This window comes from Amblyomma maculatum, chromosome 3 (genome assembly GCF_055883805.1).
Source record: "Amblyomma maculatum isolate TAMU_Amacu chromosome 3, ASM5588380v1, whole genome shotgun sequence".
NCBI classification, from domain to species: Eukaryota; Metazoa; Arthropoda; class Arachnida; order Ixodida; family Ixodidae; genus Amblyomma; species Amblyomma maculatum.
The window spans coordinates 215,405,314-215,421,174 of NC_139346.1; the positions used below are offsets into that span (position 1 = coordinate 215,405,314).

General features: G+C 44.2%; 1 protein-coding gene across 1 annotated transcript in view; it reads left to right on the plus strand.

The window, feature by feature from the left end:
* The first annotated feature begins 39 nt into the window (after nucleotides 1-39).
* The window catches only part of Rab35 (RAS oncogene family member Rab35), a 47,984-nt gene continuing 32,162 nt past the window's right edge, over nucleotides 40-15,861 (plus strand). The window contains exons 1-3 of the mRNA XM_084599597.1: nucleotides 40-198; nucleotides 10,558-10,608; nucleotides 13,890-14,013. Coding sequence (XP_084455723.1) covers nucleotides 147-198; nucleotides 10,558-10,608; nucleotides 13,890-14,013 — 227 coding nt within the window. The 5' untranslated portion in view covers nucleotides 40-146. The remainder of the gene's footprint in view (nucleotides 199-10,557; nucleotides 10,609-13,889; nucleotides 14,014-15,861) is intronic.

Below are 15,861 nucleotides of genomic sequence, written 5' to 3' on the forward strand. Positions count from 1 at the left end.
CCGCCGAAGCAGCCGAAGCGGCCGAAGCGCCGAAACGACGCCAGCGCCTCCACCCCTATCGTGGTAACGCTCTTGTACGCCCATTTGGTCTGTGTAGTCGTCGTTTATGAAATTGTTTTTCACCCTCCCACGCCTGAATCCTAGGAATGGCTAGAGAGTACGACCATTTATTCAAATTACTAATAATCGGAGACAGCGGTAAGTCACCTTTCCAAGCATCTAGCGGGGTGTTTGTGCTGTTGTCGCCTCTCCAAACGTGAACAAAGTTCGTAGCGATTGGCTCTGACGCTTGCTATGAGCGAAAGGTGCACTTCTGCGCTTCTGCTCTTTAGGTCAACTGTAACTGAAATTGAAATAGATCAGAGCTTCCTTGACACTGTCATAGCACATTGATCTTTGGCGATCGCTTTCTAGAAAGCATAACTTCAGTTGTAATCGTGCTGTTGGCCGCTTGCCGACAGGGAAGCAGTGTATCGCCAATATTTTTATCTTCGTGATGTAGCCGCTATAGTTTCATTAGCCGCTAGAATGTTAGTCATCTTCCACTTCGTAAACGAAGTTTTTCTAGACTTTCGCCTCATGTTATACTTCAAATGTTTCGGATTATCGAACTCGTTTTTGTGGAGAGCTGGATAGTGGGCTGGAGGCAACGTCGCGATCACCGCACCGAATGATCTCGTGGAGCACACATTATTCGGCCTCTGCCTTCAGGGGTTGTTGCGTCTGCGGGCACAGGTTCATGAATCGTCTCAAATACGATAGACCGCGTGCCTCGCTTGGCTTCCTGAGCGCCCAATTAAGCGCAGTGACTGGCGGCATTGGCATTGTAGCCAAAGCGCGAAGTCGAAAGCGCGCTTGCGGAACGCATGTCTTCGCGTCCACTACAAACCACCTGGGACCGAAACCTTCGTGGTGGTTACTTTAGTGGTGGCTTCTTTCACTGGGCTGCCCGAGAAGCGAGGTTATGCGCCGCGAAGTTTGTTTGGTTAACCGAGGTTAGTGGCCTGGCGTGTTGGGCGTGATCCACATGGGAGCATGGGGGCGAGCTACGCGTTGTACCGAGGCTCGTTCCGCCAGTGGCGTGCGCGTGTTTGGAAGAACGCTTTCTTAATGCTATGTTGACGTGCTCTCGCAGATGTTCGTACTGTTACACAGAGTGTCGCCTTTCCGCTATTCGATTGGCCGTGGTTGCAAAGGGTCCGGTTCAATAGATGAGTAAAAACGGTGTCGCTGGCGCATGACGCAGCTGTTGCCCGAGATTAGCGTGGTTCATTCCCTTGAAACAGTGGGGAAAGACGTCATCTTGCCTGCGTGATGCAAGTAAGCGCCTTTGCGGCATGCTTCCTTTCTGAGCGGAGTGAGTCACAACAGTTGTGCTGTGAACTCAGAAGTCGCAGCGATCACGTAGCGCGCCGAGAGCGCGTCAACAAACATTTGGCACGACATCGGTTCCTCGCTGTCCAGTGCCTGGTTTCCTTGAAACACTCGAGCGTCCGGGGATGACAGGAGCGGCGCGCTTTCACTTTCGCTTTTCCTTTTATTGCTTGTTTTTCGAAACAAAATTATTCCGGGTTGCTGACATTCTTCTTCAACGACGCTTTCCGTTCGACGTGCCCCACTTTCCATTGTTTGTAGTCCTCTACTTGGACAGGAGAATTCTTCGCTCGGCTGAGTGCGCACGACACGCGCTGAAAATGCATGTTTAAGGGTGGTATTTTTGCTGACGATCGTAGAAGTGTCTGTGTTAACGTCTTCACGGAGGTGAGGTTTTCAACGACGACAGTTGGGAAAGGCATATTGCTAGGGCATTCATATATTTGATGAAAATGAACTTTGAAGCTGTGTACCAGACCCTTGATAGTCGTTGATTTTCGAAAAAGCATTTCAGGGGCTCTTAAAACTCCGTAAATTTTTATGCACTCCTAGATTCCTTGAAAAATGTTGGTCAAGCCACTTTTCTCCATGGCTGCAAGGCAATTGCAGACCTTTTCATGGCACTTGAAGATGGTTATTTGATTTGGGCTGTGCAGCGAGCATTGAGGAGCTCAGTCATAAACACAGTCAACATTTCCTCTGCTACGAACTCAGCCCAATGTCAAACATGTCAGTGCCTTTGTGCCTCCTTTTCAAGAAGTCTGTAGGAGTGCACCTCAGATGGAACAATGGGACAAGGAGAGGATAAGCAAAATTTGAAGTGACAACACAGCACATGGCAGGATCAATCCTCCAAGATGTGCTTCCTGGCACCCCTTACCTCCCCTTCTTTTGTGTATTTCATTTCCATAGATCTTCCTTCTGTACTGCAAACAAACTATTGCTAACAAATTGTCTAAAATGTCTGCAGCTGAACAAGAGGATACACCGGAAAGTCAGCAGGCATCACTTAAATGAAGGTGCTGGAGCTTAAGAACTCCTTTTAAAGAAAAAAAAAATAAAAAATAAAAAAATTGGGGGGAGTTAGCCGCTAGTGTTTTCTAGGGATGCTGATGTTAAGTATGACAATCATCCTTCAGAGTTTTTCATTCGACATAGCCGCAGCGAAAAAAACACAATCACAGAAGGAAGACACATACACAAGGACCAACGCTGCTTGGTCCTTGTGTACGTGTCTTCCTTCTGTGATTGTGTTCTTTTCGCTGCGGCTATGTCGAATGTAAGCTACCAACTCACCCAAAAGCTTGTTTTACTGAAGCATCCTTCAGAGCTAAGCAAGATTCAAAGGATGCCTGATCTGTGTTATTAAAAAAAGAATATATATATATATACTTTTTTTTTTTCCTTTATTTTCTCCCCCTTGTATCCTTGAAATCCTGGAATTCTTGAATTTCAGGCTAAATATTCTCTGTGAGCCTTGTATATAGGTGAAGTGTGCAAGAAGTTTTTGGAGTACCAAACTATAATATATTTAGAAGTTGGACTTTGTAGTTGTTATTTGTAGAAATTTTGGCAGAATTTCTATTTAGTATTTCAGAACACAATTTTATTTTTTTTTTTTTAATATTTTCCACAAATGAATTGCTGACTTTTTTGGGTAACATGCAGAATTTCTATATGGTCGGTCACCAATTTGCAGATTAAAAAGCAGTGCAAATAAATGAGATAGCCAGCAGTCAAAAACTTAAATAGGCATTTTTTTATATTTGAATGAATTCTGAGTGCAGCTATGCAAAGCTTTTAATGACACATTTTAGCTCTAAACATGTGTTCTCAACCCTGTGACATCAGATGGAAAGTTTGAATTCAAAAACATAGCTAGCAAGATTTCCTTTATGAGATCTGTTTGACACAGGGATTGTAAAGAAAAATTGTTACTTTCAGGTCATGTTTGTACAGTTATGTCATGTCAACCTGCTGTGATGGTGCAGTAGTTACGGCGCTCGACTACTGTACCCAAGGATGCAGGATCGAATCGAGGCCGCTGTGACCACTTTTCTATGAAGGCAAAAAGCAAGGCGCTTGTGTGCTGTGCGTTGTCAGTGCACGTTAAAGGAGCCCAGGTGGCCGAAATTTCCGGAGCCCTCCACTACAGCATCTCTCTAGTCTGAGTCGCTTTGGGACGTTAAATCTCATAAACCAGTTATGTCATGTCATTCGTAATTTCTGTGCCTGTTTGAATTAGCAATATTGTCTGAATGCTGACAGTGCAAAAATGATGAATGCAGTTTTATTCCTGTGAGTTGTAAGTAAAGTGTTATGCCTACAGTAAGAAAAGAGCATAAGGGCCAGGCCTTTCCTGTTTATGTATCAATGACTTTTGCTCGTCTTGGTGTAGTATGAATATAACGAGCGAATATGGGAAGTATCAGTAGTGAACATAGCTACATCTTGTAATTTTCTGTAAGATTGTAATGGGTACGGTCAGCATTGATGTGCAGCCAACTAACTGAGATGAGAGCTGTGCTCGGGCTGGCCTGTACCCAGCCCTGGGGCTGGACTCTCGCTGCTCAGAAGTGCTCGGGCTAGGCCTGGGTCAGGATATATTTGGTTTGGGTGGGCCAAGGAGGAGCTCCGCAATCTCGAGTTACGCAACTTTTGCAAAAGAGCGAATGTGGCCATGGTACACTAGGTATCCTGAATCCACAGCAGGAAGTTTTTTCCTGCGTGCTCTCCACATGAGAGCATCAGAGTTCTCATCTGACATTGATCCCCCCCTTTTTTTTTCCACGCACCCTCCCTGTGAGCAGATCTTTGCTAACCGTCAGTGACCAAAAAAAAAGGCTGCTTGCAGGCTGTTGAGTTTCTATTTTTGCATCTCCTGCTTCGGTAACACCAGTGCTAATGTTCAGATATCCATTTCAAGATTTGTACCACGCTGTCCCCTCGCCCGCCGCGTCTCCGTTGTGGCCTCAGCATAGTCTCAGTAGGAGCGGACTCAGCACATAGTCAAAGCATCCGTGGGGCTTGAGTCGTCTCTTGTTTCTTGGCCTAGGCAATGCAGAGGCATCATCGCCTTATGGGCGCCATCGAACGCATACCATGGGTGATATGAGTACGGCAAGTACTTGTCACAAAATTAACCCCTTGCTCAAGTTAGTGCTAGTGCAGTTTTGGAGGAACTAAGAAGCCACATACCCAAAACATACTCATCTTCCTAAGAAAGTGTGTCATAACAGCTGCCAGTTGGAGCAGCCAAGTAAACTGCTTCACAGCCAAATTCATAATGCAGGGACACCGCATATGCCTGAAGCCTTTATCAAAGTGTAACTGTCATTTTTGCATAATAACTTAGAATGATAATTGTATGTATGTGCTTTGCCTCTATATGTTCCTCAAATTAGTCATCTTAAACATTAGAGCTCTAAATTTAAAGACTTTAAAATAACCTCATTACCATGAAATTATTTCTGTCGGTATTGTCATTTCAACAGCATTTATAATGGGTCAGGCCCCACTGGGCTGGGCCTCCTCTCGGTGTTATAGGGAAAAAACGCGGGCTCAGGATTGCGGCCTGTGCAGACTTCGCTGAGATTTCATTAGACACTTTTAGCAGACCATGTACCGTGTTGCTGTCTGCGCTACTGAAGTACCAGAATACCTCACACTAGCAGTGCTCCCATACTGATTGGTCCCCATGTGGTGGCCATGTGCTTAGCTGACAGCCAACTAGCACCCTCAAGGCGAGCTGCCATGCATAGTGACCAGTCATGTGCGTCTGCACTGGCAGTGGCTAGGTTCACAGTACTCCAGTAATGCAGGTGGCAAAATGGTGCATGGTCGTCTAACGGTATCTGTTAAGGGAATAGCAAGATGCTTAGTGAATTAATGTAAATGTAAATGTGGTGATGTTCTAGCTACCTCAATGCTTTGTCAAAAATGCTTGTTGAATGTTGCTTTATCAAGTGTTTTGACATTGCATCAAAGATCAAGAAACTTGTTATAAGTTGTTACTCTAAAGGTGCCATCTTCCATCGGCCAGATGCTTTCATAAACTGGAATTCAGCTAGAGTGGACTGGAAGGGGCTGGAAGGGGAGGTAATAGCACAGCACGCTCCCAATCGAGCCCTGTCAATATATTGTCACGACCTAAAGAGCCTCAGACGAGCAGATGCAGAGCCATGTGCAGGCAGACCCACGAAACGTTCTCCAAGCGTTCATGAAGCATTCTTCGAACAAGGTCCGGCACGAGCGCTCTCCACGCGCCAACAACCACTTCGTCATCGTTGGGGCCCAGCGCCAAGGCTGCACGGTGCTAGGCACGTGACATTATCCCCCCCCTCCCTGCTATAAAAAAAGTAAGCATCGTCTCGATGCGAAAAGAGTTATCTCCAAAAAACGAAACAAAGAAGAACCACACACTCGCAGCACAAAGAAGCATTACACAGCCTGGGCAAAATGATACACGGAGAGCTGGTAAATACAGCGTCGATGACACTCAGTCCCATGAAAAGTAAGGCTTGAGCCTCACCATGTGCACAGCTTCGGGCTGCTGACGCCGTTGAGCCACTGTCGTAGTTCCGTCAGGCACAACTTCGTAGTTCACGTTACTTAGGCTGTGGAGGACTTTCTACGGGCCAAAATACCGATGCAGGAGCTTTTGACACTCTCTCTGCTCGTCTGAGGCTCTTTGGGTCGTGACAATATGACATCTGCTAACATGCATCCTAAAAGCCATGTAAATCCGCACTATATTTATGCATTGATCTTGGTACCTATGGCTATTAGCACCACTAAATTGTAAAAAAAGAAAAAAAAATGTCTACTATGATTAAAGAGGTGGCAGAACAATTTCAAGTAGCCCGTCGTGAAGAAGCTCTGCGTTTGACAAAAGAAAGTCAAGTGCCATTCATTGCATTTCGATTAAATGGAACTCGCAGAAAGGCTTGCTGACATTAAGCTTACTTGAAATTCACACTAGTGCATGCCAAATTTAGTGGTGATTCTGTGCAACATGCAAGTCTCACAGCACAACACTTTGGAAAAGAAAATTGTGGGGGGACACCTAAGCTCCAACCTGGCTCAGTTCAGTTCATTCATTCAGTCGTGTCCGACTCTTCGTGACCTTATGGACCATATCACGCCACGCTTTCCGGTCTCTCACTATCTTCCTAACATCACATAACTTCATCTGCAGTGCCTCGAGGATGCCATCTAACCATCGCGTTCGCTGCCTACCCCTTCTCCGGTAACCCTCAACCTTTCCCAACATCAAATCTTTCTCCAGCGACTCCTCCCTTCTCATCAGATGACCAAAGTAGCTGAGCTTTAACTTTAGAATTTGACCCTCCAATGAGCAGTCAGGGTTTATGGTTGACAATATCGACTGAGTTGATCTTCTGGCCGTCCAAGGAACTCTGGCTACCACCCTGCATATAAAACCTTGCTTTAACCAAGCCATATGAATGTGCCTGCATGGCTTAGGGGCAACGTGAATGAAGGTTCCTGGTGGTCTGATTCTGATATCACTCTTCCATATTGTTACGAAGCGGCAAGCCGATGAAGACGGGAGACAGAACATGACCTATGACGATGGTAGATGACGTTTAATGAATGTTCGCGGGCCTAGCGCGAGCGCTCCTGCCCGCGCCACTGCCCGCTTCTTCTTCCTTGTCGTCCGTAACATGTTCGTCGCTACGTCGCCGCCTGTGAGCTGTGCCAGCGCAGGAAGACCCCGTCTCTTCACCCTAGTGGGCCCCTGCAACCACTCGCAGTTCCAACTGAGCCCTTTTCTCGAGTTGGTCTCGACCTGCTCGGGCCATTCCCCACATCGACTTCAGGGAACAAATGGATTGCCGTAGCGACCGATTACGCCACCCGGTATGCAATAACCAGAGCTATCCCCACTAGCTGTGCCTCCGACGTTGCAGACTTTCTTTTGCATGACGTCATCTTGCTTCATGGTGCTCCTCGTCAATTGCTCACCGATTGCGGTCGCTGCTTCCTTTCTAAAGTTGTTAATGACCTTCTGCGCTCATGCGCTACGCGCCACAACTTCACAACGGCCTACCATCCACAAACGAACGGTCTACTGAGCGCCTTAATCGTACCCTGACCAATATGATGTCAATGTATGTTTTGGACCATCACCGTGACTGGGACATCTCTTTACCTTTCATAACATTCGCTTATAACTCCTCACGACATGATACCGCCGGATATTCTCCCTTTTATCTACTCTTCGGCCGCGACCCTCTACTTCCCTTCGACACCTTACTGCCTCTTGACGATTCCTCCTGCAGTTACGCTTCTGATGCCATCGCTCGTGCTGATGCCGCCCGTCATATTGCTCGAGACCGGCTTCGTGCGTCCCAGCGTTCTCAAAAGCACCGTTACGATCTCCAGCATCGTGATGCCTACTACCCTCCTGGCTCCCTCGTACTCCTCTGGCTCCCTGCTCGACGTGTAGGCATGTGCGAGAAACTTCTGCCCTGCTACGTGGGCCCTTACCAGGTCTTGCGGCAACTTACCGACGTGACGTACGAGATTGTCCCTGTGAACCGCCACTCTCCCGCAAACCATCATCCAGAAGTCGTGCATGTCGACCGTCTCAAACCTTATATCTCGCGCTCACCTGTGTAGTCTACGCACCGGGACTGTGCTTCTTCCGCGGGGGGGGGGGGGGGGGGGGGTATTGTTACGGTACGCAGTGAAAGAGACGATGACGAAGTGCTGGGCTAGTAGAGAAAGACGACGCTGCAGCTACGTCTGGTTCTCCTGTGAGTGTGTCCCTGACGGTGAACTGTTGCGGCTACGACGTACCATCGCCTCCTAATATCTCGACGTGCCTCGTAACAATATGAATGAAGAGGTCAGAGTTGGCAGCTCCTGCCAAATGTAAAGTTGGGGAACCCTTATGTCCAGTCAGTGCGCAGCCATGTCAGCTGCCAGCTACTTCCTTAATTTTTCACTCACGACTCTGATGCCGACACCAGGCTTTCTGGTGAACAGGGCCTTTAATGCTATCATGTTAAAATATAGGAGAGTATAATACCATCACAAAATGCACGTATTGAGCACTGGGCTAGTTTAGCTCGCTGCTCTGGCAAGCAGACACGAGCTACTTGCTAATAATGCCCCTGACAACAGTGTTGCCGCAGGGCGCACACGCGTGAAGGGTCGGATTTGGAGGGCTAGTCTTCTCCCCTTCTAGCTGTCCTACCCTATTTCAGTACATCAACTTATTTCTTATTTATTTATTTTTCAAATACTGCTAGCCTTCACAGAAGGCCTTGGGCAGGAGTGGGAATACATAGTAAAGAAATTAAAAATTATGCATTTCATACATGCTTATGGATATTTTCTCACGACACCATTTGTACTTCCTGTACCCTCACTGTAGCTGGTGATGTCATCCATAATGTCATCATTAAAGTGCAGATGGTTTAGTAATTAGCTGGTATGTTGGCATGGAACCTCCCTGCTTGACGGAATTTGACATATTGTTATAGTTAACAGCATGGACTGCTGTTTAAGCGATGGGGCTCAATATAGCACAATTGAAGAAACATGTTTTTCTTATAACATTGTCAAAAATATAGGGAGATGCAATGACGGTGAATAGGTATGTGGAATAATCCATAGTAGGCATGTTGCATTAACCAGTGGTATTCTTGTTTCTACATTTTGTGAATTAAAGAGGGTCCTTGAGCATGGCCAAATTGGTCTGTTGTAAAGAGTCCGTTGAGGCGCCATGTGCGGGCACCTGGCGCCATCTGCCGGTGTGCTGTGGTGCTGTTGCTGCCACTGGCAGCGAACGGTACGCGTTTGCGTTGACTATAACACAGTGCATTGTAGACATAGCATGCACTTTTGCATGTTACCTGTGCACTTGGGACAGAACTGCATAAGTGGGAAATTTACCAGATTCGGTGATGCTACCAAAACTCACCAAAACAACCGGCACCTTGTGCCTCGGCTGGAGTAGGAATACACAATACCGTGAACAGAACTTTCGGTACAGCTTTTTTCTTCAAAAGACTGCATAGACTTTTGAGTCAGTGGCTACAAATTTAAGCACAAAAAATGTGTTGCTTCTGATCTATTCAACATGCGAGCTATGAAAAGGCAAGCAAAGTACCAAACACTATCATTGGTGCCCTAATCATGGCTTTCGCTATGCCCTTAAGGAGTGGATTTCCTGCAGAGCTTCAAGTATAAGGCAGACCTTCCTGGAACTCTGCTTCCTACAAGAGCATTTACAGAAATGCTAACTCTGACCAAAGTCTCTTGAGAGGACCAGGGACTTCGGTCGGAATGTCAATGTTTTCTGTCTAGTTATAATGATGTGTAATTGTCACCATTGATACTTTTTTTCCTAGCTTTGTAGTTACTAACCAAACTTGTTCTTTGGATGAGTGCATGTTTGGCTAAGATGTAAAATGAATTTTGTCTAATCTTAGAGCACTGTTTTCTAACTTTCTATGTACTGAGAACCACTTGAACACTAGTAGGGGTTATCGAGAAGTCGAAAGTGCAGGGGTAGAATTATTATTGCCAAAAAGGATGTATTTACTGTTCAGCCAATTGTGGCCATGTATTAGGCAAATACTGCAGGCATGTTTGAAAGAGCAGTACAAAGCAAATGCAAGAAGTAAAACAAGCAGTGTTGTACTAGTTCATTCTCGCACATGAATGTATTATGTAGTTGCATTGCAACAGTATACTTCCTCTTCATGTATGCAAGCTCCTAAATGGCCACGACTCAGTTGATAAAAGGTAATATACTGTGGCATAATTTTAATATACTAACAGTACCTAAGTTTTACTGTAATGCATTGTTTCATCTTAATTTGAGTACTTTCATTTGTTTCTCTTCTTTTTTAAGCTCGTAGGGCCATGCTTGTCTTCATCATTATAAAGAAAAACCTTTCCGCTGCCATCATAATCTCGCAAGACGTTTTCACTAGCTGTCTTTCCCATAACCACCACCGCCTGCTTATGTTTCCTTGAACTCCAGGGCAGCTGCATATACTTATTGCTTTGCCACTAAGTTTACGTGCCCACGGCGGCCCTTTCGGCCCTTTGCTTTATCGGTGGTATTCTGATCTGTACTTTATCTTATCTCGTTTGTTCTTGTCTTTCTCTCTCTCTTTTTTTTTTTTTTTTTTTTTTTTTTTTCAGGTGTTGGAAAGAGCAGCTTGTTGCTGAGGTTTGCTGACAACACTTTCACAGGTATGGTTTCCCTGTTGTATAGCTTTTCAAACCCTGTTGACATGTTTTTCTCTTTTTGCCCACATTCAGTGTGATATCTGTAAGTATTTTGTCATCTTAACTGTTGCCAGGATTACACAACATTTGGGTGCATTTTTTGTTGTGAAATTAATGCCGTGAAATTAATGCTACACAAGATGCATACAACAGAACACATGGTATGGTGCTTGACCTCCATTCTCGCTAGAGCTTGTTTTTTGTCGTACAAAATTCTCAACCCTCAGTTCAGTGTTAAAGGCATATACTTTCCAAAGTTTGAGCACGTTTTTCTTCTTAATGATGTGCAAAACATTTCCGTACATAGATCAATCACCATGTGGTATTTTCCTATGACCTTTAAAAAATTATACTTGAATTTTTTTTCTATCTGTTTTGGCTGAGCTATGGCTATGACGTCAAGGTTATGTATAAGTCACATTAGGCATAAAGAAAATTCCAATATAATTGTTGTTTTTTCACTCATTATGGTTCCAGCTATTGGAGTTAGCTGGCTTTAGCATTGTAGTGAACTAAAATGACAAAGGAGCTGTTATATTGCAGTTTTTGATATTAGAGAAAATATTTGTAGATTAATTATTTATCGTTCGTAAGTGAATACCACACGGTGTCTCATGTCATTTCTTATGCATCATTACAAAGAATAAAAATTGCAACCAAATATTAAGTGTCTATGCTGCTTTAATAATTTGCCATGAAAAAAGTTGAAAACTGCAGCATCATTAAAAGGGCTTTTGAAGGATGCCTGCTGTATTGTTCATTGTACAGTCGACTCAAGAACGGACACTGGGGTTGAAATTTTGCTTTTTTTAAGGCTTTGCAATGTGCCTAAGTGTTATCACAGTTTTTGTAGCTTCTCTGCCTTTGTGGGAATTCTATATGCAAAAGTAGTGCAATAGGAATTCCTTGCATTGCGCTGAATTTGTTTCATTGGAGTGGGATGCATACTTCCTAGGATTCTGCATAGTTTTGTTAGGCACTGTTACTTTAAAACGCTCAGTTTTTTTACAAGTGAACACTTGAGTCATTTGACTGGAAGCCTGGTTTCAAAATTCTGAAGTAGTTCTCTTTTTTTTTTTTTCTTGTTGGGAAACTTTACTTTGGGTACTGCAGTATTGTCTAAAAATGGCACAGTGCTGTCTTTACTGTCCTTTTCATAAATTATGGCACTTTGGTTGATGCTGTACAAGTGTACATCTCCTTGAGCTTCAGCATTGTGTTTTGCTGTCTTGAAGAGTGGCTTGGTGGCAGGCATTAAAGCTAGGACATAGGAGAAGTTCGGACATACGTAGCTTTGTGACGTTTATTGATACCCTGCTTGCGTTTTGGTTCAGATGTCGAAAGAGGATAATAAATAGCCTGCATTGGTCAAAATTTTAAGTGTCTTAAGCAAGCACCACATGACTTATGCTTTGCATATTCTGCAGACAAATATATGTGCTATTTTGAATAACGGCACTGATATAAAACATTTTTCAGCAGTATTTACTTAGAGTGCAGACGAATATATGTGCCATTTTGAATGACGGCACTGATATAAAACATTTTTCAGCAGTATTTACTTAGAGTGATGTCAGTTTCAGCATGAGCAGATACTGTTCATATGACAATGTGGTGTGGTGATACTCATGAATGACATCACTCAGATTCCTTTCACTTTCACCAGATGTTGCAGATGCAATCATGTTTGGTGCTTGCTGTCATGTTATAATAAAAGGGTGCAGTGAGTGATAGCACAAATTAGTTCAGTCATTGCGAGCACAGCTAAGTGTAACGCAATAGCTAAAGAAGCAAATATTCGGTTATGTGTTTCTTCTTTGTAGTGATGCATTAGACATCAATATACATGTATTACCACATGGTATTTGCCTACAGCTGCTAAACAATTTGTACTTGAATTTCTTTTCTCACTTGTGTTGGTTTCAACAGCCAAGTGATGGTAATGACATCAGAGGCTGCACTCCAGACCACTCTTAACTTGCATCATCACATTTGACTGTTCAAAACTGAGCACAATGAATGTACTCGACTGGTTCTTTATAATTGCTCAAATCCGACTCGGAGTGCTCTCAGTTGCTCTGACCTCTCCATTAAGAGCAGTTTTCTCGAAGCCACAGGGGTTCTGGTCGCATGACCAACTACCTGCATGCCATGTGCACGGTATGGTGCATGCAGGGTTTTTCACGCACATATTTAGTAGCTGGAGTCCAGTGTTGCTGTGTTGTGCTTTTTTCTAGAGCATAACGCCAGAAATATTAAAAAAACCTCGCCTAAATGTACTGGCGAGGCCTCCATTCCTGCTGTCACAGCGGGAAGCCAGCATCAATAACAATGAAAACAGTGGCAGCTCTGACGAAGACTTCACTCGGGCCTGTGATCAGGAGTTGAACCAGGAGTTCCTTACAGCATTGCCTTTCTATTTCTGTTGTGTTTCTGCTTCGAGAGCACATCTTGCATTTGGCTTGTTTTGTGCTGCTCCAACTCTGTCTGATAGTCGGAAGAGGATCTGCCTGCTCGAGTGTCAAGGCTACCTGTTGAGCATAGGTAATGTGAAGGGTAAAAAAAAAAAAAAAAAAAAAGCATTATATTTGCTGCTTTGATGTTGAAATCCACTACGATGCAGAAACTATCCTGCTTGAAGGGCAGTAATCTCAACCGAAAGAACGATTATATTGGAGTTTTCCTCACGCCTCACATGACTTCGACTGAGTTTTGATCTCATATATATCAATCAACTGTTGAAACTGTAGCCGAAAAAAGTTAGCAAAGAAATTCAATTATAAATTAATTTTTGGTATTAGACAAATACCACATTGTAGGTCATAGACAGCAGTCTGCAACCAACCCGCAACCAAAATTTGGTATCCTTTACAAGCACATTCCTCGACTAGTGTGCTTATATGTTCCTCCCATGCCTGAACATCAAACATTTTTTCATCTTGTGTCACACTCCTAGTATCTTGGCTCTCAGTTAATTCAGCCTAGAGTGTGACTTTGTGTACTTTCTAGCCCGCAGATAGGGGTCAACCCTAATTAAGGTGAATATTTTGCTTGCGTTTACAGAGACTCCCCGGCTAAGCATGTGGTGCCTTCATGTGGAGGTTAATGTAATAGCTTCCTTGACATAATTTGCTCTTGATTCAGCTCAGCAGAACTTAATACAAACTCCATTTTGTCATTTTTAAGAGACTTGCATTGAGGTGTAAGGTGCAAATTATATATTGAGCTTGCTGAATTTCATCTAGGAAACTACATCACAACGATTGGAGTGGACTTCAAGATCCGCACACTCGAAGTAGACGGGGAGCGAGTCAAGCTCCAGATTTGGGACACAGCTGGCCAGGAACGGTTCCGCACCATCACGTCAACGTGAGTCCCATCAGTCAGAACATCATTTGCCTGACGAGTTTTTAATGCGAGGGTGATATATAATGTCATGAGACCAAATGACATGGTTGACTTGATAGGGGCTGTGAACTTTGACAGCTCCTTTGAAATAGGTGGGTGAGATTGGAATTAGACCCTTCGGAAATCTTATATCCCAGGTCAGACATGCATGCTGGCCAAGCTGTCATCTGCGCTGGCTGGTCTTCATAGGTTGGGATGTCATCCACAGCTTTGCATGCTCAACCAGACATCATTACAAAGGGCTTCTGAAAAAGGGAAAAAAAAAAAAGCACTTCTGTTGAAAAGGAAGATGGTGGTCAAGCAAAATCGAACCGTTGCTGTCTAGGTTGCAAGGTAGTTGCGCTACCTCTACACCACTGAGGAGCATTCATTCAGTGCGATAGTTTTATGACGGTCTCATAACATTAAATAGACATTAGTTGTATGATATATTACAGCAACACTTAGTGAGCATTAAGTCCACTAATTAGCACTACTAAGCAGCCCTTCTGATTACCACTATTAATAAACACCTAATTAATACTTTAGCATATAATTCCATATGGCAAGGCTGTGCACCTTTCCATCAGCCGAGGGAGATGATGAAATGCCTCCTCTTTATGCTGTTGTAAAACCTGTTCCGCAGCTGCTTCCACCACGCTAGCGTCAAGTGCGCAAAGCAGTCCAGTGACCAATAAGCAATAGCCAGTGATTACTTATTGGAAGGGAAAGGAAAGCACACATCAGCTCCTAAGAATACTTACACGCCCCTTAAGTTTTTAGTCTCACCGCTGCACTTTTGAGTATCTGGGTAAGCCCAGTGGTCACATATTCTGACACAGCATTTACTGTAGGCTTTCCTCTCTATCCTGACACATTCTACCAAACCAAATTTGGGAGTCATATGTCATTCGTGCGCTACTCATTTGAAAATTTGCCATTTTTGTTGCCTTAGTTCACTCAATTTCTGTGGGTAATACCTTGCTTGCGACGTCGCAAACAATATACTCGCATTACTGCCTGCTCCCTGAATGATCAACAGATTTGGAGGCCTGCATTAGGACATATCTTAGCCAATTTATGAACTGTGTCATGATTTCGAGTTTCTATTTCCGCCATTCAATGCGTGATGTGAGTATTTTTCTAATACTCTGTGATTCATGGCAAACAAGCATAAAAAAGGCAGACATGCAGAGAAGACAGCACGACACAAGCGATCACTAGCAACTGAATGGTTTATTCAGAAAAACAGCATTAAAAGCCACATGAAACGAAATCTTACCTCACTCAGAATGGATGTAAATCTTTTCGATACGTCATGAAAGCTGTTGTGACCAAGTTTTAGGCTTGTATGAAAAGTTGTAGCAGAGATATAAGAGTTTTAAGAGCTCTGTAGCAGACAACACGTGCCCCTGGCGGTGTGTCGCACAATTAGGCGGCTCGCCAGGTGGGACATAGAACCGGGCGTGGAGAGCTGACTAGCAGGCGGCAAGTAAAAGAAAGGAAATTTGGACTCTGCATTTGTCGGGGTTTCATCTGTTCATCCCAGTACTGAGCAACCTAAGTGTGAGAACCATGCCGAGCTGTTCTGGAGCCGTCTGGTGCCCAAACACAGGCACTGTACCCACAGTAAGCCAGCATCAGCTTCCGAAAAATGGAATCCAACAAAGCACAGCTTACTTTGTTCAGCTCATATCAAAAGTGAGGAGTTCGTGCACTACTCGAACCTGGCCGCAAGTCTGCCGTTTGCACTGTTTAACCCTTTCACTGCCACTCCTGAGATAACTCCGGCCACTACACATGCACAACCCCTGCCTCTCCTGAGTATAC